At 36.3% G+C, this 23,095-nt stretch overlaps 1 protein-coding gene across 6 annotated transcripts in view; it reads left to right on the top strand.

The window, feature by feature from the left end:
* Positions 1-23,095, top strand: part of RNF13 (ring finger protein 13) — a 131,607-nt gene that overhangs the window by 8,295 nt on the left and 100,217 nt on the right. For 4 of the 6 annotated variants that reach the window (XM_069562829.1, XM_069562855.1, XM_069562847.1 and 1 more), the window contains exons 2-3: positions 15,876-16,005; positions 22,265-22,345. In XM_069562829.1, the coding sequence (XP_069418930.1) occupies positions 15,892-16,005; positions 22,265-22,345 (195 nt within the window). In that variant the 5' untranslated portion in view covers positions 15,876-15,891. Of the gene's footprint in view, positions 1-13,770; positions 13,839-15,875; positions 16,006-22,264; positions 22,346-23,095 lie in introns of all 6 variants that reach the window. The other 2 variants (XM_069562838.1, XM_069562862.1) reach the window with 1 other exon arrangement.

Raw genomic sequence — 23,095 nt, 5'->3', positions numbered from 1 at the left:
AAAGAAGTAGAGGAAAACAGTAGAGTAGGAAAGACTAGAGATCTCTTCAAGAAAATTAGAGACACCAGGGGAACATTTCATGCACAGATGGGCTCAATAAAGGACAGAAATGGTATGGACCTAACAGAAGCAGAAGCTATTAAGAAGTGGTGGCAAGAACACACAGAAGAACTGTACAAAAAAGATCTTCACAATCCAGATAATCACAGTGGTGTGACCACTCACCTGGAGCCACACATCCTGAAATGTGAAGTCAAGTGGGCCTTAGGAGGCATCACTGTGAGAAAAGCTAGTAGAAATGATGGAATTCCAGTTGAGCTATTTCAAATCCTGAAAGATGATGCCGTGAAAGTGCTGCACTCAACATGCCAGTAAATTTGGAAAACTCAGCAGTGGCCACAGGACTGGAAAAGGTCAGTTTTCATTCCAATCCCAAAGAAAGGTAATGCCAAAGAATGCTCAGACTGCTGCACAATTACACTCATCTCACATGCTAGTAAAGTAATGCTCAAAATTCTCCAAGCCAGGCTTCAGCAATATGTGAACTGTGAACTCCCTGATGTTCAAGCTGGTTTTAGAAAAGGCGGAGGAACCAGAAATCAAATTGCCAACGTTTGCTGGATCATGGAAAAAGCAAGAGAGTTCCAGAAAAACATCTATTTCTGCTTTATTGACTATGCCAAAGCCTTTGACTGTGTGGATCGCAGTAAACTGTGGAAAATTCTGAAAGAGATGGGAATACCAGACCACCTGACCTGCCTCTTGAGAAATCTGTATGCAAGTCAGGAAACAACAGTTAGAACTGGACATGGAACAACAGACTGTTTCCAAATAGGCCCTGCTTATTTAACTGTATGCAGAGTACATCATGAGGAACACTGGTCTGGAAGAAGCACAAGCTGGAATCAAGATTGCTGGGAGAAATATCAATAACCTCAGATATGCAGATGACACCACCCTTACAGCAGAAAGTGAAGAGGAACTAAAGAACCTCTTGATGAAAATGAAAGAGAAGAGTGAAAAGATTGGCTTCAAACTCAACATTCAGAAAACGAAGATCATGGCACCTGGTCCCATCACTTCATGGCAAATAGATGGGGAAACAGTGGAAACAGTGTCAGACTTTATTTTCTTGGGCTCCAAAATCACTGCAGATGGTGACTGCAGCCATGAAATTAAAAGACGCTTACTCCTTGGAAGGAAAGTTATGACCAACCTAGATAGCATATTAAAAAGCAGAGACATTACTTTGCCAACAAATGTCCATCTAGTCAAGGCTATGGTTTTTCCAGTAGTCATGTATGGATGTGAGAGTTGGACTGTAAAGAAAGCTGAGTGCCGAAGAATTGATGCTTTTGAACTATGATGTTGAAGAAGACTCTTGAGAGTCCCTTGGACTTCAAGGAGATCCAACCAGTTCATCCTAAAGGAGATCAGTTCTGAGTGTTCATTGGAAGGACTGATGTTGAAGCTGAAACTCGAATACTTTGGCCACCTGATGGGAAGAGCTGACTCATTTGAAAAGACCCTGATGTTGGGAAAGATTGAGGGCAGGAGAAGGGGACAACAGAGGATAAGATGGTTGGATGGCATCATTGACTAATGGACATGAGCGTGGGTAAACTCAGGGAGTTGGTTATGGACAGGGAGGCCTGGCGTGCTGTAGTCCATGTGGTCGCAAAGAGTCGAAGATGTCTGAGCGACTGAACTGAACTGACGGCTATCTGTGTGAATGTGGGGCAGTATCTTACTGTGGTTTTGATTCACATTTCCCTAAGGACTGATGATGTTGAGCATCTTTTTATGTGCTTCTTTGGCCATATGTGTGTCTTCTTTGAAGAAATGTCTATTCTAATTTTTTGCCTATGTATTAGTTGAATTGTTTGCTTTTTTATTATTGAGTTTATGTTTTATGTATTCTGAATACTAGATCCTTATCAGATGTATGATTTGCAAGTATTTTCTTCCATTTTGTGGGCTGTCTTTCATTTTCTTATTAATATCCTTTGATGCATGAAAGTTTTAAATTTTGATCAAGCTCAATTTATTTTTGTTTCTTATACTTTCAATGTCATATTTAAGAATCCATTGTGTAATCCAAGATCATGGGGATTTACTCCTTTATTTTCTTCTAAGAGTTTTATCATTTTTGCTCTTACATTTAGGTCATTTAATTATTTTGAGTTAAATTTTGCATATTGTGAATTTAGGGTTATAGCTTCATTGTTTTGCATGTGACTATCCAATTGTTCCAATACCACTTATTGAAGAAAGTGTTATTTCCTTGTTGAATGATCTTGGCACCTTTATTGCCAATCTTTTTGGCCATAGAACTATGGATTTATTTTTGGACTCTCAGTTCTGTTCCTTTGGTCTATATGTCTATCCTTAGGCCCATACCACATTGTTTTGATTATGGCTTTATAGTAAGATTTTAAAATTGGAAAGTGTGAGTCCTCTAGCTTTGTACTTCTTTTTCAAATTTACTTTGAACTATTCAGGGCCTGTTGTGGTTTCATATGAATTTGAAGATTAACTTAACCATGTCTGCATTAAAAAGGCTGTTGGAATTTTGATAGGGAATGTATTAAATCTGTAGATTGGTTTGGGTAGTATTGCCATCTTAGCAATATATAGTCTTTTTTTTTTTTTTTTTTTTGGTCACACCGTGTGGCTTGCAGGGTCTCAGTTCCCTCACCAGGGATTGAACGTGGACCACAGCGGTGAAAGCCTGGAATCCTAGCCACTGGGCCACCAGAGAATACCTCAACAATATTTAATCTTATAATACATGGGTTATCTTTCCATTTATTTAGGTCTTTGATTTCATTCAGCAGTGTTTTGTGGTTTTCTATGTACAAGTCTTTCACTTCCTTATTAAATTTATTCCTGGGTATTTTATTCTTTCAGATACCTTTATAAATGCAACTGTTTTCTTTTGGATTATTCATTGCTGATATGTAGAAGCATGACTGATTTTTGTGTGTAGCATTAACTTCTTTTAATGGTCATTTACCTTCTTTTTTAACTTCATAAGCTGGATCACATAGGTAAATAAGAGAGTGGGAAGTGGAACACTAAAGAATTTTAATCTCGATGTATGATTATTGTGAATATTAGTAGTATGGGATGTCCTTTTAGCATAGTGTTGAATGATTATCTACTTACGCTATTGCATTCCTGGTATCAGATTACATACACTTGGTCATTATAATATAGATAAGAATATTTTATTTTCTTTAAGCTTAAAGAAAGGTGGGGATATTTATTTTTAAAGTTAATTTTTTCTGCAACTTAATTCTGGTGTTACGGAGAAAGCCTTAGGGATAAACCATGTTTATCATTAAATCTAGCTCAGAAATCCATGAAAATAAGGTTGGAAATAGTTGTTGTTTAGCCACTGAGTTGTGTCTGATTCTTTTTGCGACCCCATGGACTGTAGCCCACTAGCCCCTCTATCCATGGGAATATGGGAGTATTCAGTATACAGGCAAGAAAACAGGAGTGGGTTGCCACTTTCTTCTCCAGCAGATCTTCCTGACCCAGGGATTGAACCTGCATCTCCTACATTGCAGGTGAATTCTTTACCACTGAGCCACCAGGAAAGCCCTTGGAATGGTAGCTGATTTGAATATGTAAATTATTATTTATATACATTAGTTTACCTTTCTTAGTTTTCCTTGAAAGAGGGTTTCAAATATTTAGCCTTAAAATTTCATTATGAACAATTTCATCTGTTCAAATTTAATATGAACAATTTCAATCTTACACATAATTAAATAAGTGCAAATTTGTACAGCAATCAGATGGTCTGAAAGGGCTGGCATTTCATGATACTCACCTGTATTTGAATGGTAGCTCCATTATTTAAGAGGTAAGCATTGTTGGGCAAGTTAGTTAAGAAAGTGCATACTTTTAATGTGCTTGCTATATTCTCAGCACTGCTATAAGCACTTAAAAGTTATTTATCTAATTCTCAGTTTCCTATATTTATGGAAAGATAGTAAGACCTTCCACCATCTGTTCATACTGTTGGAATTATTAAAAGAAATAATGCATATTAAATACATAGCCAGACATTTAAAAAAATAATTTATAGCATATGTAACTTATTATCTAACACCAACAAAGATGAGAAAAGGATAATCAGTGTTTGAAATGTACATTTATTTGGAATTATAAATATTAATAGGAATATTCTCTCTGGAAAGCAATTGGCTACATGTATAAAGTTTTAGATCGTTTCCTTGGCATAGTGATTCCACATTTAGGAATCTATACTAAGGAAACAATCTGAAATATGGAAAGAGATTTATATTTATCATAGAATTATTTATAATTGCAATAGGTAGATTCAACTTAATATTAAACAGTTGAGGGATAGTTAGAGAAAGTCATGATTTAGCCATATAATGTAACATTCAGCAGCTGTTGACAAAATGTTTATGAAGAGTTTTAATAACAAGGGAAAATGATACAACTTTAAGTAAAAAAGCATACAAGTCATAATACAATAAGTATAAAAATGATAATAAAATACGGATTGGAAAAAAAACTGCCAGTAGTGGTTGGATCAGAGAAGTAGAACCAGTGTGAATGATGTGGGTGATACAGAATAAGGGAATAGACTTTTAAGAAATTGTGGTATCTGATTAAGGAGTATATCAATGACAGTGCTGTTGCTGTTGTGCTGTAATATGTTGGGTGAACTGGGCCCTTATGGGTCGGCTGGGTGGTTGGAGAGCGAGGGTGTGTAGGGACCTGTGAGAATGAACCAGAACACATGGGGATGGACACTCATGTCATCTGTGAATGTTAAACTTTGGGTAATCAGTATTGTCTTCATATCTTCTACTGAGCATTATTTTTAATATTAGAAAAAACCCGAAACATTTTGTTAGATAACAATATAATGAATAATGTGTAAGGATTAGAGGCTGATTACAGTGGCCTTAACTTAAATCAGTAAATGGTGGATTTACCTGGCCGAGAACTTTGATCTGTATTTTACAACTCTCCTCATAGTCTTTGCAGTTCCAACTTCAAAAGCTGAGTTCAGTTTGTCAGGTTCTGAGAGGAATCACAGTGATTTTTATAGCTGGTAAATTTTCATTCATCTGTACTGCTGGTATTTAGACAAGCCTCAAATAATTTGTTTTGAGTTTTGGAAGAAATTGTGTTGGTTGATATAAAATATGTATGTGTATATTTTAATTTTGAAATGATCTCATTTCTAGAACAGTACAGGGACCTTTTCTTTCCTTCCTTAATCATTTGAGAGTAATTTGTTAACCTCATATTCTGTACTCACCAGAAACTTCAGTGTAAGATTCCTACAAACAAGGATCTCTTCCTTTGAGAAATGACTGATTTGGGGGCTACAGCAAGGAAAATACAAGATGGGACAAGAAAATCTTGTGCCAGGAAACAGAGACATGCTCAAACATGATGAGATTGTTGTTGGTTAGTTGCTAAGTCTTATCTGACTTTTGCAACCCCATGGGCTGTAGCCTGCCAGGCTCCACTGTCCATGGGATTTTCCAGGCAAGAACACTGGAGTGGGTTGCCATTTCCTTCTGCAGGGGATCTTCCAGACCCAGGGATCAAACCTGTGTCCCTTGCATTTGGAGGTGAATTCTTCCCACTGAGCCACCAGGGAAGCTGGGGGTTATTCACATAGGCCCAGTGTAATCACAAGATTTCCTGAAAGTGGCAGAGGAGGAGTTTGGAATGAAGTGATAATGAGAAGGAATTAATATGCCATTGCTGGCTTTGAAGATGGGGCATGGGTCACCTGAGCCAAGGAACTTGGGCAACTCCTAGAAGCTGTTAAGCATAACAATCAGTTGTTGCGTAAGTTAAAATATTTTGTTTTAAAACATACATGGATAATAACCTAGACTAGAATAAGAAATTTGTGTGACTTTTAAAAATAAGTGATACGTCAAAGACTGTGGGTGCCTTTTCAGATTCTGCACCAATGGCCACGATGAACACTCATGGCCATGTACTCACTTTCCTTTTTCCCTGTTATTAAGTGAGAGAAGCACTGTCTCACTTAAATACCGGTAAGAGCAGAAAGGTAACTGTGTAAATTATAAATTCATTTTCTTTCTGCTCCGGATTCACCCTTCAGTACCTTCTCTGCAGTAATGGACTGGACTCTAACCATTTCTCCTTTACAAAGAGCATGATGTTAAGCTTTACTAGGTGCTAAAGGGGTCAGGGTGCTGGAGGGGAAGGGATTTTCTTCTTTCTTAGTTTCCTAGTGTTCCCTTTCCTAGCTGTGTGTGTGTCCTGTTCCCCTCCCCCATTCCCTGGGGCCATCTGGTGGTGCTCTGCCTCAGCCACATGCCCAGAGTAAACAGGCCCTCACTGGTCCTGCAGTCCCGGTCCAGACCTGCCTTGCCATGGCCCTTCTAAAGTGGACGCCATTTATGTCGGGCCTTGTGCAGGCAGTGCCTTGACATCTGCATGCCTGTGCACCAGCCTTGGCTTGCTTTTACCCAGGGAATTGTCTCCTACAGTTCTCTTCACACGCGTACTATGCATTCTTGTGCCTGTAGCAGTGTCCTGACTACCTCTGCACACTTGCGCAGCAACCTCATAGCCCCTGCATTCCAGAGAAGGGTTTCCTGCTTGTCTGGCAGTGTTGTACCAGCTCTGGTTCGCACAGTCTGATGAAATTCTCTGTTATCGCGTGTGTTGCAACCAGCGCTTCACCAGTGAGAAGCTCCGGGTTTGAGGAGGGGACACTTCTCCCAGGTTTAGTCTTTTGGGGTACTCTCCCTCAGCTTTATTTTTCCCATCAGAATTTAATAATTATTTTTCTTTAAAAAATTACAAATAGCTTTATTGACTTACAGCTGGTAAATAATACATATTTAAAGCTTATGCTTTTATTAGCTTTGACATATTTGTATAACAGTGAAACCATCGCCATAGTGAAGTTAATGTTTTTGTTTGGTATATGTTAAATAAAATGAAATAAACTTTAGAAAGTTTATTTTGAAATGTGCAGGTAAATGTAAAATAAAATCATGAGAGTCCCACTACCCAGAGTTTACACATACATGTTAACAGGTTGTTTCATTTCATAGTATTTATGCATCTTATGAATGTAAACATGAAATATTTTTAACAGTAATACAGAAAAGAAGCCAAGAACTGAGTCTTGGAGTGATATTTTAAGAAGCAGTTGTTATCATCAGTGGGAATGGGATGTCTTGATCTGGCACCCCATACTCTTACACTATTGATTTAGTAGGATAAATTTCATGCCCCAAACAGTGTATGGGGCATTGGGCATCTTCAGCTTTTTGTTCAGAAATTATGAAGAAATTAAAGGAAAAGGGTGGAGTGGGAATAATGGATATGAGAATTCGTTCATTTATTCTAGTATTTACACACAGAAATTGAGTCCCCTAAAATAGGAAACTGGAATGATAACACAAGTTACTTTTCCCTGCAGTGTTTTTGTTTTACTTGACAGAGTTGTTCTGAGGATTAGATGGAAAAACATTCACATCAAATACTTAGCAGAGCGCTTATGTCAAAATTAGTTAATTCTCTACTGATCTGTGTATAGTGGTGATACTGATATTTGTGTGAAGCATCATAAAAAATTTTGATTTAGAAGATTGATATTTTGAAGTATAGATACACTAGGCATGAAGTATTGATGCGTATATTTTAAAATATTTATTTATTTGGCTGTGCCAGGTCTTGGTTGCGGCATTTGAGATCTTCAATTTTAGTTGCAGCATGTGGGATCTTTAGTTGTAGCTTGTGAACTCGTAGTTCCCTGACTAGGGTACATGGAGTCTGAGCATTGGAAGCTCACAGTCTTAACCACTGGACCACCAGGGAAGTCTCTGCTGGGCCTGATTTGATAACCTAGAAAACCATAATTTTCTACACTGTTTCCCCAAATGATGCTTAAGAGTCTAATGTTATGAAAGCAATTCATTGTCAATTGTCTGTCTTGTTTGCTGCATGGCTTGTTGCTGGGGTTGGCGTTGGCACTGGTGACAACGGTGGTATTGAAGAGAAATATGTTTATTTTTTGTTTACGTTCCTACTTCCCTCCCTCCCTTCTTTCTCTTCCTTCCTTCCTTTCTCCTTTTTCTTGCTCTAATTTGACCCTCTACCCCACTCCTCTTTAACTTACAAGAAGTTTATAAATAATGACTTGCTACAGTACTTGCCAATCTATAGTTGAGAACAGTGTTTTTCAAATTTGGCTTGATTATGTGGATTCACTAGGGGACGTTTTTAAGAAGTAAAATTATAAGTCTTCTGTCTGAATCTCTGGGGAGGGACCTGGGAATATTTATTTTTACCACAAGCCCCTGGATTTTATGTGCTATAGACACGTTACTAGATCCCATCTCACGTGCACTGAATGAGAAGATAACAACTCTGGGTTGAACATGTCTGGTTTTTAGTAGTTGCTTATTGTTTGTTGATTCAGTATGTGTGATCTTAATAGGCTTCTGCTTGCTAGCTTTCATAATATTTCCATGTCGTCAGAAAAACAAAGCGAAACAAAATCTTGTTTTAAAGATAAGCTGCTTTATTTTTGCTTTTTTTCCTTTTAAAAATAGAGGGAGATTTCCCTGGTGGTCCAGTGGTTAAGACTGCGAGCTTCCAATGTGGGGGGCATGGTTTTATCCCTGATTGAGGAACTAGGATCCCACTTACAGCATTGCGTTGGCAAAAAAAAAAAGAAAAAATTCAATATCATAGATAGAAGAAAATGCACAAAACATTTGTATATGGCTTCAAGAACAATTATAATGCAAATTCCATCTCATGACAGCCCAGGTTGCGATGTGGACTATTGCTGGCATCCCAGAAGCATCTATTTCTTGGTCACACCCCTTCCTTACCTTTCTTGCCCTCAAGACATCACAATCTTGATTTTTATGATGATAATGTCCTCATTTTTCTTTACCTTTTTACCTCTTAAATGTGAATCTGTACAGAATATCTTCTGTTTTGTCTTTTAAAGAACTTCATGTGAGTAGAATCATAGTGTTCGCCTTTTTGTGACTTGTTTCCTTTGCTCAGGGTTATTCTTACGAAATTCATCTGTATTAGTCATACAGCTTTGATTTGTTTTCCTTATTGTACGGAACTACATTATATGCCCATGCAAAAATTTAATTCTACTTTAATGCATAATGCTCAATAAAGTTTATTATCAAAAAGGATAACTCATTGCCTATGTCTATATAAGGACAAGGGAGATAATTGATTGGAGGAAGAACAGGACCTGACTTTTCGCCACTTAGTAGTAGAAATATCCTTGATTATATTATGTCGATGTATTTTTAAATTGAGGTAACATTGGATTATGCTTACATTATATTTTGATCTCTGTACATACTACAGCATGCTCACCACTGAAAGTTTGATTTTCATCTGTCACCTTGCATTTGACCCATTTTCCCATTTTGTCTTTCCTCAGCCCCTTTCCACTCTGGTAACTACTGATTATCTTCATTTGGTTTGTTCCTTTAGTTAGTTAGTTATAATCCACATCGCATGAAATCATATAGTACTTCTCCTTCTCCATCTGACTTATTTCACTTAGCATAATATCCTCAAGGTCCATGTGTCTTGTTATAAGTGGTAAGACTTGATTTTTTTTTTTAATGGCTAAGCAGTATTCTGTATGCTTACCAAATCTTTTTTATCCACGTGTTGACAGGCATTTAGGTTGTTTCATATCTTGGTTATTATAAATAATGCTGCAGTGAACATAGGGGTGCATATATCTTTTTGAATGAGTGTTTTCATATTCTTTGGATAAATATCCAAAAGTGTAGCTGGATCATATGGTAGTTCTCTTAATTTTTTGAGGCCTCTCCATGTTATTTTCCATATTATTTCCATAAAATGACTGCATCAATTTACATTCCCAGTAACAGTGTTTGAGGGTTCACTTTTTTCTACGTCTTCACTAACACTTATTATTGCTTGCCTTTTTGATAATAGTCATTCTGATGGGTGTGAGGTGTTATCTCATTGTGGTTTTGATTTGCATTTCCCTGATAATTAGTGATATTGATCATCTTTTCTTGTTCATGTCATCTGCAAATAGTGATGGTTTTACTTCTTCCTTTCCAGTTTGGATGCCTTTTATTTCTTTTTCTTGCCTAATTGTTCTGGCTAGGACTTCCAGTACTATGTTGAATAAGAGTGGCAAAAGTGGGCGTTTTGTCTGACTCCTCATCTTAGAGGTATAACTTTCAGTTTTTTGCTGTTGAGTGTGATAGTAATTGTGGATTTGTTTTTTATAACCTCTGTTATGTTGAAATACATTCCTTCTACACCTATTTTATTGAGTTTTTATGTAAATAAGTTTTGAATCTTGTCAAATGCTTTTTCTGTATCTGTTGAAACGATCAAATGACTTTTATCTTTCATTTATTAATATTGTATAATCGCATTAATTTGCAGATGTTGAACCATTCTTTCTTCCCTGAAATAAATTCCACTTCATTATGGTTTTAATCAATATGGTTTGAATATGTTTTTAAATATTGCTGCATTCAGTTTGCTGGAATATTGTAGAGGATTTTGTATCTGTGTTTTATCTACTTATCTATTGGCCTATAACTTTTTTTGGCATATATGTGTTGTCCTTGTCTGGTTTTGGGATCATGGTACACACTAAGCAAGGGGAATAGTTTGTATGAGTCCCAGAGGGAGAAACCTGTTTGCTAACCTCTTAAAGTTTTGGTTTATTTGTTTCATTTGTTTGAAAAATCAATTTGTCATGGAATCTGAAAAAAGCTTGCATTGATTGACAGTAAAAGTAAAAAGTCTTAGGTGAGGCTTGCTTTTAGTTTAGCTGACTTCATGTTAAAGAAATTAGCTGGGCAACCTTCAGCTCCTCTGCAAAGAACTATTGAGTATCTTATTTTTGCTTAAAAAGTTAAGCCCTGATGTTGTCATTTTTTTCCCCATTGTAACACTTTTGCTCATGATAGTGTTTCAACCATTTCTTTAAAAGCATTAAAAAGTATGCTTTATGGGAACTTAACTGTAGATATGTTCAGTAGTTCTCAGTTGAACTCTTAGAAGTCATATTATAAAGTTATTGATATATTCACTTGTATGAATTGAGCACACTGTTCTGGAGGAAATTTTATGTAACTTTATGTAAAATTTTATGTAATTTTATGTAAACAACATGACGAGCACATTGGTTTTTAAAATTTTTTTACAAGTCTTTACTAAAATGTGATTTGGCTATTATAAATTTTACAGTAAAATAGTTAACTAGCTGTTTCAGATTTTTTTTCTGTTAGTGCTTTCTATAGTACATACTCTTTTGATGTGGTTTTGAAGTATATGATACATTTTTGGAGAAAAATAAATTGAAATTACTACCTAGTAAATCATTTTTCAAGTTAGGAAAAGATTACCATTATTTTAGCAGTGGGTTATTTTGGTCAAGTTTTTGAAATCCTAGTGATACGCCAGAATAGTTTGAGAACCAATGCAATATGAGCTTATTCAGAGTCATACTTACGGAGATGGTTAGCTGTTTTATGAGTGTTTTTTGGCACTGAGCCAGTTGATGTCAGCTATGTCATCTTCAGAGTTAAAGGTTATTTGAAAAGCAAATTCCTGAAAGCAGTGTTGGTCTTAAACACTTGCTAAATGCGTCTCCATTTGTAACATTTAGAATGTAAAAAGTTTATAGTGAATTTTTTTTAGATGAGTTGCATGATATTGTCACAAATTTAAATGTGAGGTTAGGATTTATTCTGCTGCTTGGGGAAGTTTTAAGTTTTGCAATTATCAGAATAGCATTTGATGAATAACTGGCGTCTGTGCTCTTAAGCCATATGGATAATCACATGTAGCCGCCAAGGTACTCAAATTCAGAAGGCCAAGAGAATTAAGGGTTGTTCCTCAAAATTAAATTATTACTGTTACTATTCTTTTGGCTGTGCTGCCTGGCATGTGGGACCTTATTCCCTAACCAGGGATTGAATCCACACCCTCTTGCTTTGAAAGTGTGGAGTCTTAACCACTGTACTACCAAGGAAGTCCCTGGTTCCTCAAGAAATTGTGCATCAAAGGACACTATGGAGAGTGAAAAGAAAACCCATGGAATTGGTGAAAATGTTTTTCAATCATATATCTTACAAGGGAAATATATGCAGAATATATAAAGAACTTTCACAGCTGAACAGCAACTACATTGACAAATGAATGGATAAATAAGATGTGGTATATGTATATACAATGGAATATTGCTTAGCTACTAAAAAGAATGAAATAATGCCATTTGCAGCAACATGGATGGACCTGGAGATTGTCATATTCAGTGAAGTAAGTCAGACAGAAAAGAGATAATATTGCTTATATGTTGAATCTTAAAAAAAAAAATACAAATGAACTTTTTTACAAAACAGACTCAGATTTAGAGAACATACTTACAGTTACTGGAGGAAGGGTAGGGAGGAGGGATAGTTAGGGAGTTTGGGATTGACATGTATACTCTGCTGTATTTAAAATAGATAACCAACAAGGACTGACTGTATAGCACAGGGAACTTTGCTCAGTAATCTGTAGCATTCTAAATGGGAAAAGAATTTGAAAAAGAATAGATACATGTGTATGTATAACTGAATCACTTTGCTTTACACCTGAAACTAACACACCATTGTTAACCAACTATACTCCAATATAAAATAAAAAGTTTAAAGCAGGAAGCTAATTCAGCCTCCAGTAATGGGGATTCCATTAAATCTATTAAAGAATATCTGTACAAAGTATCTTGTCATTATACACCATGTTTTAGACCAGTAGTTTTCATTTTATATATCAGTCAGATATGCAGGCCCAATATATGAAATGATTTTAAAATATTTGAAAGGGGTGGAACCCCTAGAGGGCCTCATGTACTATTGTCTATTAGGGTTCTTGAGGCGATGTTAATGGTACAGGGTTTGTGATTTAAATTTTTTTTGAATGTAGTAATGAATTAGGAAAATATTCATAAGGCAGTAAATGAAAATAATAGGTAACAAAACATGTATAGTGTATTCCAGTTTTGCTAAATATATATGTTTGAATTTGCATATAGCTAAAAGAATGGGAGGTTATACCTCAAAATATAGACACTGATTATTCTTTTATTTGGTGATTATGAATGATGTCAATTTTTCTCCCATTTTCTACAATGAAATTAGAGTAAGAATTAGTTTTGTAAATAGACTTTAGAAACTCCTGAATGTGTTATTTTGAAAAAGGCAATAAAAGCAAAAATGTATAGCCAAAACCTACTTGATGTTATTAAAAACACACACAGACACACACACAGCAAAAGAAGTTGATACCACAGTGACCACTGTGCCGTGAGCATTGGACTGAAGTCCTTGAGTGCCTGTTTGAGCATAGGTCCGTTCCTCTACCTTCTGGACACTGCCCTTGGGTATTGATGCTATTTTCAGTTGGGCTTTAGCATGTAGACTTCAGAGGCAGAGTGCCTGGGATTGAATACTGGCTCTGCTATTACTCATTATTTGATCTTGGACAAGTTACTTAATAGGGCCTGAGTTTTCCCAACTATGAAATGACACCTAATAGTGTGTTGTTAGGATTAGATGAGTTAAATTCAATAACATGCCTAGAGCAATGCCTGGCACTTAGTAAGTGGTCAGTTATAGTTGTTGGGATTATTATTATTCCTATCATTAGAGTTATTTTCCCTCTAAATTCTCTCTTCCTCTCCCTCCCCTAAAGTTAGCTGGGAATTCCAAAACTTTACGAGTGAAGTCATACTTCTTATTCAGAGTAACTTTGCCAAACAGGTCAGTGGTCAGTATATTGTATACTAATTCTTTCTAGTAAAATTTAGTAGCATCCACACTTTATTTTATAAGGATTTTTATGTTTTTATGGTGTGATTTCTGCCCAGAAATGGTATACTGTGGTTCTGATGGGGGTCCCCAAGACCACCCTCAAGTTCACTGCTTCGCTATTTTAGTGGACTTACAGGACTCAGCATATGACTACTCATGATTCTGATTTATTACAGTGAAAGGGTACAGAGCAGAATCAGCAAAGGGAAGAGGTGCATGGAGTAAAAGTCCAGAGGAAACCAGGTGTGAGCTTATAAGAGTCTCTGGAGTCACAGGGGATATGCTTAATTTCTCAGCAGTGAGTTATGATGGCACATGTGAAATGTCTACCAAGGAAGCTCATTAGAGATTCAGGGCTCAGGGTTTGTACTGAGTGAGGGCTGTTTAGGTAGGCGCCCTCCACCCAGCACATACCAAATTCTCAGACTCCCAGAAAGGAAGCAGGTGTCCACCATAAACCACATTGTTTGCAGCATTTAGACACAATGAGCTGTTCTCATCAAGGACTGATAGCAATCCTCCTGAAATCTTAAGTTCTCAGATGCCAACAATTGGCCAACCTTGTAAGCAGATCTTTCTAAGGACAGCAGTCTCAGGCCTGCTGTGTTTAACTCTTTTCTCAACAGAGATATATTATAAAAATGTATTCTTCCTAAGACATTCATATCAGTAAATCTATAAATCTTGAAAACAGCGTTATTGAATTATATAATACACCATAAAATTTACCCATTTAAAGTGAAAAGTGCAGTTATTTTTAGTAAATTCATAGAGTTGTGCAATCATCAGCACAGTCTTAATTTTAGAACATTTTCATTGTCCTGAAAAGAAACTCCATTTCCATGAGCAGTCATTTCCATTCCTATCTGTCCGCCTGTCTCCCTCTTAGCCCCATCCCCAGGCAACCACTAATTTATTTTTTGTCTTTGTTGAACAAATCTATACATTTAATGTATTTTTACCTTTATTTCATTTCTGCTCTTAATGGCTTTTGTAAGACAGTAGTTCGAAAATTATTCAAGAATATTTCTCTTCCAGTGTGTTTGAAAGAGTCAGAGTTTGAGTCTATCTGGTAGTCTCTAAGTCTAAAGCCTTACAAGCAGCAGTCGTCATCAAAATTGTTACTTTATGAATTTGTGATAAAGAAATAATTATATGGGTCTTGTCTTTGCATACTTCATTCTCACCATTTAAAAAGTATACTATTCAGTTGGTTGAGGCTTCCCAATGAGAATTTTGATACTTTACCATTTAGTTCTTTCATGGCATCTTTTTGCTGTAAGATAAAGATTCACGTAGAAAATTGAATGAGGTTGGGAGAGGTAGCTACACTAGTGCCATTGGGAGATAGAGAGGCAAAAAGGTGTGTTATGTATTGTTAGGAGGGAAAGGACAAAAAGTATTACTTTATAATAAATGGCTATTTTTAAAAAATTCTCTAATGTGGGTATAATATTCAAAGATAAATAAAACGTACGTTTACAAATTATATTTTTAAATTACCATAATTCTTTAAGATTGTAAAAAATGTTAAGGTGCTTGTGCATTTTTAAATCATTATTTTGATTGAAATCTAGTTTCTCCCACAATTGAGTTAGTAGACAAGCTGTACTGTACCTACTCCAGTATTCTTGCCTGGGCAATCCCATGGACAGAGGAGCCTGGCGGGCTAGGGTCACACAGAGTCAGACACACTGAGCAGCTAACACACACTATAAAGCGAGAACTGCGGGTGGATCTTTATTATGTAGCTAAAACAGAACTTAGTCACCATGAGTTAAGTAGGTATTGACTAACACTGAGTTTTGCTTAAATGTCCAAATCTGTGTAAACAGTTACGCTTTTGAAATACTAGTTTCATTTTAATGTTAATCCATGTTTATAATTTAAAAGATATTTTTGGACATCAGGAATGAATCTAGCATATAACTTATTTTCAGAGACAAAGCCCCAGAACTTACTGGTACTCCTCTGCTTGTCTTCCAGGTGATTCTACAGCGAGATGCTGCTCTCCATAGGGATGCTCATGCTGTCGGCCACACAAGTCTATACCATCTTGACTGTCCAGCTCTTTGCATTCTTAAACCTCCTGCCTGTAGAAGCAGACATTTTAGCAGTAAGTAAATTTAAACAGTAAAATTTATTCATGTCTAAAAACATCCCTTAAAGAAAAGTTTTTTGTGTTAGTTCTAAATGATAGAGTGAATAATGAAATAATGAAATCTTACAGTGTTTACTTACAAACATGTAAGTTCATACATGTATTTGTTACTTGAGAGTGTAAGTGCTCGTTTTTTAGTTGGTTGATCTCTAACATAAGATCTCATGTATAATAAGTACCTGATAAATGTTGCTTGTGAGAGTGTTTGTGCTCTCTTTTGAGTGCTGGTGCCCACATTGATTTACATGCTACGTGTTTACATAGAATCTTAATGTTTTTTCCTGGTCCCCAGTGTATCTGTAATGACTTTGATAGTGATATTTTAAAAAATTGTACAAATGGCCGTAAAAGTTTTTAACTTAATGTTAATGAGTCCAGAGGAGAAGCCTAACGATTTTATCTTTGATGGTGGGTAGAAAAATTTTTAGAGAAGAAGGCTGCTCATCAAAATCTTTTAGTCCTTTCTGAGCTACTGTCTTACTGTCCTCTATACTGGGAAGTGTATATACTTACTATTTCTCGTTTCTGTGAAGCTAGAAAAAGAATTAACTGTATCTGTACATGTGATATGTGTGTGTGGATACACTTATACTCTTGGTACTATGCTAAGGATTTATTGGTTTTTTTCTTTCTGGGTGCAAGCAATTTGCTTATTAATATTAGAAAGAGAAGGGCCAAAATTGTTGCTGACCAAACTTTATTGTGGTCCTCAGCCATGCTTCTTCATACTGTGACATTTGTGGAAGGGCCTAGAATCACTGCAGAACTTTAGAGAGCAAGGCTGGTTTCCATACCTTTTTTCCCTTCTCTTCTGACATCTGCTACTCCTTGTCTTTCTTTCTTTCCTTTTCACCTGAGGTAGAAGTGTTAATTGCTCAGTGGTGTCCGACTCTTTGTGACCCTATGGGCTGTAGCTCACCAGGTTCCTCAGTCCATGGGATTCTCCAGGAAAGAATACTGGAGTGGGTTGCCCGGGAATCTTGTCCAGGGGATCTTCTCAACCCAGGGCTTGAACTGGGGTCTCCTGCATTGTAGGCAGATTCTTTTTTTTTTTTTTAACCTGAAGTAAATTGTTCACCTATTCTATGGTTCAGCTATGTGAAGGGTTAAATGATTTTCAGTGGATTGCTCTGGGAATATGACTGGCTATGTGATATGGATCAAAATTCTTGGTCATTCTAAATGCCTCCATTTTTAATTTTTTAACTGGCGTGTTATAATGATTAAGGTTAACTGTTTAGAATAGTATCTACACATAGTAAATGTTTTATCTTTTTATCTTCATTATAATTATCATTCTCATCATCTTTCACTCACTCCCTTGGTCTTATGTGACTGTTTAAGTTGTATTTAAAAATATATATATTTATTTATTTAGCTGTGCCAAGTCTTAGTTGCCGTGTGTGGGAGGGAGCTTTCATTGCAGTATATAGGATCTAGTTTCGCAACCGGGGATGGAAGCTGTGCCCCCTGTATTGGAAGCACAGATTCTTAACCACTGGACAACCAGAGAAGTCCCTTAAGTAGTGTTTTTAAATTTAGATAGAGCACAAAATATTAGAGATAGAAGAACAATCAGTCCTTGCGAGCGGTGTTGCCTGTGCCTCAGGCAGGTTAGTGTGGAATGTATGTTGATGTCTTCTAGTGAAGGAACTATTCAGCATGAGAGCTACTTAAATCTGGTCTTTATATTGACCATTAATGCAGAGATAGCTGGTGGGGGGTCGGTTGTGGGGTCATGTGTCTAGGATAAAAGGGGAACTAAAAATTGAGGCAGAGGAACCAGATGTGGTAACACAGTCATTCAGAGGAAGTGAGTTAAAAGGTTGAAAACACTAGCTCTTTCTTTTAATTGAATAAGAACATCACTGTAATCTGTATTGGTAATAATAAAATTTAAGTAAGTTGGAAATCAGGTTGATTCTGGCTCCATTTTGGACAGGTGTTAGAATGTTGCTTTTGAAAAGCTATAGTCAGTGTTAAGTCATGCTGTTTGTATGCCAGATGATTTTGGTTTTGGCAGTTAAATTCTCCCACTTGACTATTACTTTGCTGGCAACAGTTTTGTCCAACTAGTTGGTGAGTTCTGAGAGGATATGGGGGGCTTCCCTGATGGCTCAGTGGGTAAAGAATCTGCCTGCAGTGCAGGAGACAGAGGAGACGCGGCGCGGGTTCAAGCCAAGGTCAGGAGGGTCCTCAGGAGGGGGAAATGGCAACCCACTCCAGTATTCCTGCCTAAAAAACCCCATAGACAGAGGAGCCTGGCAAGCTACAGTCCAAAGGGTTGCAAAGAGCTGGACACGACTGAAAGACTCACACACACATAGGATTCGGAGATGCTACTATACGGTGTATTGCTGACTGGTCAGTAAGTGCCTAGGCCATGGGTACCTGGAAGACAGGCCTGTATCTCACTAAACTTTGTGTTTCTGGTACCTCGTAAGAGTCACACAGGAGGAGTTCAGTAAATATTTGAGTTGATTAATAGTTTTTCCTTGGAGAGTTCCTTCTTTTATATTTTCTTTTAATAGCATTTATTCCTTGGAACTCTTCTCTTTTCTTTAACCCAAAAGGAAATATGAAGTTATTAATTTGTAAGTTTATATCTAGAAACATGGAACTTTAGAATTGGCAGGGACTTTATACTTTAGAGACAACCAGATGAATGTTGAATATTCTGAGGTCCGTAGGCTACAGTGACTAGTTAGCTTCAAGCTGGACCATGATCTTGTTGAGAAGTAGTATTCATCTTATGTATTTCAGAGAGTCAAACAACCTAATTTTGTTTATTTCCAATCTGCCCTTTGATTCTGTCATAGAGATTTGTTAGAGACATTTCGTTGCTTGGTAGGTGTTCAGGGGGTCAATGGACAGAGTTAGGAGAGAAGCCCCTAGTGGTTTGTAATGTGGATGGATTGGATCATACAGAAAGGTAAGTTAAGCGCTCCAGCAATGGAATTACAATCTGGGCTGAATTCCACTTCTAACACTCTGTGACTCCATGTCCTTGGACAAATGATATAACATCTCTTAAATTTCACTTTACTTATGAAAATGAGATTGGAAAAGAGACAGTATAGGGCAGTGGGTTAAGAGCCAGGGTTCTGAGGCCAGACTGCCTGGATTTGAATCCTGGTTCTTCTTATTTACGAGAGCAAGTTATTTTCAAGCAGGGTATTTTATTCTATAGTCAGTCTGTAAAATTAGAATGATGATAATAATAGATGACTTAATAGTATTGTCCTAAAGATTAAGTAAGTGAATACCTGAATAAATGTTTAGCATGATATCTTAAATGTTCCATAATTGTGAGCTATTTGTTGCTTTTTAAGTTGAAGTAAAATACCCTGATGCTGGGAAAGATTAAAAGCAAAAGGAGAAAGGAGTAGCAGAGGATGAGGTGGTTAGATAGCATCACTGACTGAGTGGATATGAATCTGAGCAACTCTGGGAGATGGTGGAGGACAGAGGAGCCTTGCATGCTGCAGTCCATAGGATCACAAAGAGTCAGACACAACTTGGCGAGTGAATTTAATTGAATTAAATTTCTGTTAGGGCTGCTGTCAAGGAGAGCTAGTTAGGAAGAGACTTTTTCAAAATAAGGAGATTAAAACGAAAGCACAGTAATCATTGAGCCTGGGATTCCAGAGAGGAATAATTTTATTTCTATTTTAACAGTGAGTGTGTTTTAATTTCATGAGCAGCAGTGGCCCCCTTGCTCCCCACTGTACTAAAAAAGTAAAGCACTTTTGTACTAAAGATTTTTCTGTTTGTCTTGTTCATGATAGAAACTTTTTTTTTTTTTTTAACAACGTGATTGTAAAAAGCAGTGTGAGCAAAGTAACATTTTGCTTTCTTGAGGAAAGGCAAAGCAATTTCAAAATAACTCTCACTCACTAACAAAACTTGGATTCCACGTCCCAGTGTTACAGGTACTATAGTTCAAGCTAGATATTTTATTTCTGAAATTCTAGCCAAGAGCATGAAACTCCTCAGTAGTAGGAAGTTATAAAAGAGTACTTTAGCACAGCTGTAGGCTTTTCATTTCCTAATCTTAAAAGTACATTTTAGAAAAAGTACTGCCTGTACACATCTGTCTTTTTCTTTGTGTTGATCTAGATCTATTTCCTTAAATAGAGGCTAAGTGTCTTTGGCCTTGGAGGAGTTAAATGGCTGTCTCAAGCTCAAAGCTGATTATAATTTAATCAAATCAATTAAAGAAGGATGTTTTAATTGAGAGATTAAATGATACATTGTGATGATGGAGGTAAAAGCACTTTGTTGACTAAAGCACTTTGTAACCCATAAAGGGAAGTTGCTCAGTCGTGTCCGACTCTCTGCGTCCCCATGGACTGTAGCCTATCAGGCTCCTTGGTCCATGGTACTTTCCAGGCAAGAGTACTGGAGTGGGTTGCCATTTCCTTCTCCATTGTAAACCATAAAGCACTCTGCAAATATGAATTGTTTTTAAAATAAGAATTTACTCTGAAGCATTGCTGGCTTTCAAGTATACTTCCAGGCTGATTATCCAAAGGTAACAGAATAGATAGGTTCAGTGATCAAACTTGGATAGTTGAGTTACAGTTTATTGAATTTATTACAAATATACAGTGAGAAGCATAGATAAAAGATGGGTATGTTAATACACTCAGGATAGGGTGAAGAGTCACACTACCCAAATCCTGAATTCCCTGTTATTAGTTTGTCCATAGTTTGTCTCTATGCTGGGCTTCCCTGATAGCTCAGTGGTAAAGAACCCGCCTGCTAATGCAGGAGACGAAGGTTTGATCCCTGGGTTGGGAAGATCCCCTTGAGAAGGAAATGGCAACCCATTCCAGTATTCTTTCCTGGGAAGTCCCATGGACGGAAGGAGCCTGTCGGGTTGCAGGCCATGGGGTCACAAAGCATCTGACACCACTTAGTGACTAAACAATAACAAATCTGTATGCTGCATCCACTTTCCCTGGTGACAGTATGTTTCCAGTATAGTTGAGGATGAACAAAGGGACTTAACAGATGGAAAGTGTCTGGATCCAGTGTTTTCTTGCTGTGTTGGAGAGACCTGAGGTATTTACATCTGAACACAGCTGTAATTTGCTGTTAACCTGCAGAGCTGTTGATCCACCTGTCTCTGGCAAATGACACATGAGGCTAAAATGAGGATTTCCAGTGGGTGTTTAATTTAAGGACAGCATTCTGGATGTGTGATCTAATCCATGTTGTGAATATTTAAGATTTGCATCATCGTTCTGTCTTGCGCTGTCTATACACAGCACTCTTGCTTTGTTCCATCCTTTTAACCTGTATTCAAACTAATTGTGTTCAGTTTTTTCTGACTTTGGCCTACAGTTTACTGACAGCTACCTTAACTTCTGTTTCACTGTGTAAATTTCGCCTGTGTTTCACAAGTTACTTGTTTACCATTTTTGTTTAGTTTCACATCTTCCTTGTTTCTTTTGTTTTCCTTAAAGTACATTGAATACAGCATCTTAAATAATACAGTAATCTCACTTTACAATTATCATTACTGTTATCTTTCATTATAAAAGTAGAGCAGATCCTTGTTTTGTTCTGTTTTGGTGGAGGACTGAAATATTGTAGAACAGGAATCTGTATCTATAAGGAATGAGGGGGGTAGTTATTAAAGAGATTGAATACCTTCAGTTCTTTATGTGTATGTATTTCATTGAGTTTAGATCTTTCATTTTCAGTCCTGAATAAAAGTGTTCAGATTACTTAAAAAATGGCAGTCTTAAAAGGATGGTTTGATACTCCTTCCTTCTCTGGGGAAAAGGCATCTTTCAAAGCTAGATCCAGAAATCCAGTAAATCTCTTCCTTTATATCTAGACCTTTATAATATAGAGAAAATAAAATGGAATTCTTGCTGGAAAATAATCTGTCTAGAAAATTATTTGCTAGAGAATTGTCTATGGGGAAAAACTCAGGAAAACAGAAGGTAGTTAAATGTTACAGAATTATTGCTTCTGTTTAATAATAATTACATGAAATCAGAATCCAATTGAAACAGTTATATATATAGTAAATTTTATCCATATATTCCTTTCTTAGTGGATATGCATTTACAAAGTTGAATTGTGATAAGCTGTGATAGTAAATCAGAATCATGGACAATTTAAATAATTTAAAAAACTTTTCTTTTTAATGTTATGTGTACATTGGTTGTAACTTGATTGTTTTTAATTTTATATTTAGTATAATTTTGAAAACGCATCTCAGACATTTGATGACCTTCCAGCAAGATTTGGTTATAGACTTCCAGCTGAAGGTTTAAAGGTAAGAAAATAGTAATATATGATTAAAATTACAGGATTTTTAATAAAGTTATCTTTATTGCTCTTTATTTGTTTAAAGAATGAAAATATTTCTTACTGTTACTTATAAAACCTATATATATATTCATTCATAAAGGGCTCAGACTATTGACAAGCTATGAAAAAGAAAGTGAAAATTCCTTGTGATTGTATTTTATTATTCTGAACTAGCTGCTGTTAGCATTTGGCATTTGATATTCCAGATCTGTTCTTCTAGAATATGTGCTATGTGTTTGTTGAGATATATGTACAAATATATGTACAAATATGTACATATGTACAAATATTTGTACATATATATTTATGTACATATAATGAACTTATGTTTAATGCTAATAGAAATATGTCACTTGGTTACGTGCCATTTTTACTTCATTGTAAACTAGAACATCTTTTCATGCTAATAGACAAGGTTCTGCATTTTAGTTTGCTGTGACTGCATGGTTTTGCAATATCATGAAATACTATGGATTTTTGAATAATTTTGTTTAATTTTTTTACTGTGGGTATTTAGCTTGTCCAAGTTTTGCTAATGCACTTTGCCCATTTTTAAATTAAAATATCCATTCTTATTGCTATGTAAGAATATATATTGAAAGTATTAATCTGTTATTTGCCTTATATGCCTCAGATTGTTGTCCTTCATCTTTTAACTTTAAAGTTTCAGAAGTTATATTTGTGTATTATAGTTGCATATTATTATCTTTCTCTT

This window comes from Ovis canadensis, chromosome 1 (genome assembly GCF_042477335.2).
Source record: "Ovis canadensis isolate MfBH-ARS-UI-01 breed Bighorn chromosome 1, ARS-UI_OviCan_v2, whole genome shotgun sequence".
Classification (NCBI taxonomy): Eukaryota; Metazoa; Chordata; class Mammalia; order Artiodactyla; family Bovidae; genus Ovis; species Ovis canadensis.
This window is presented reverse-complemented; position numbering and strand designations above follow the sequence as displayed.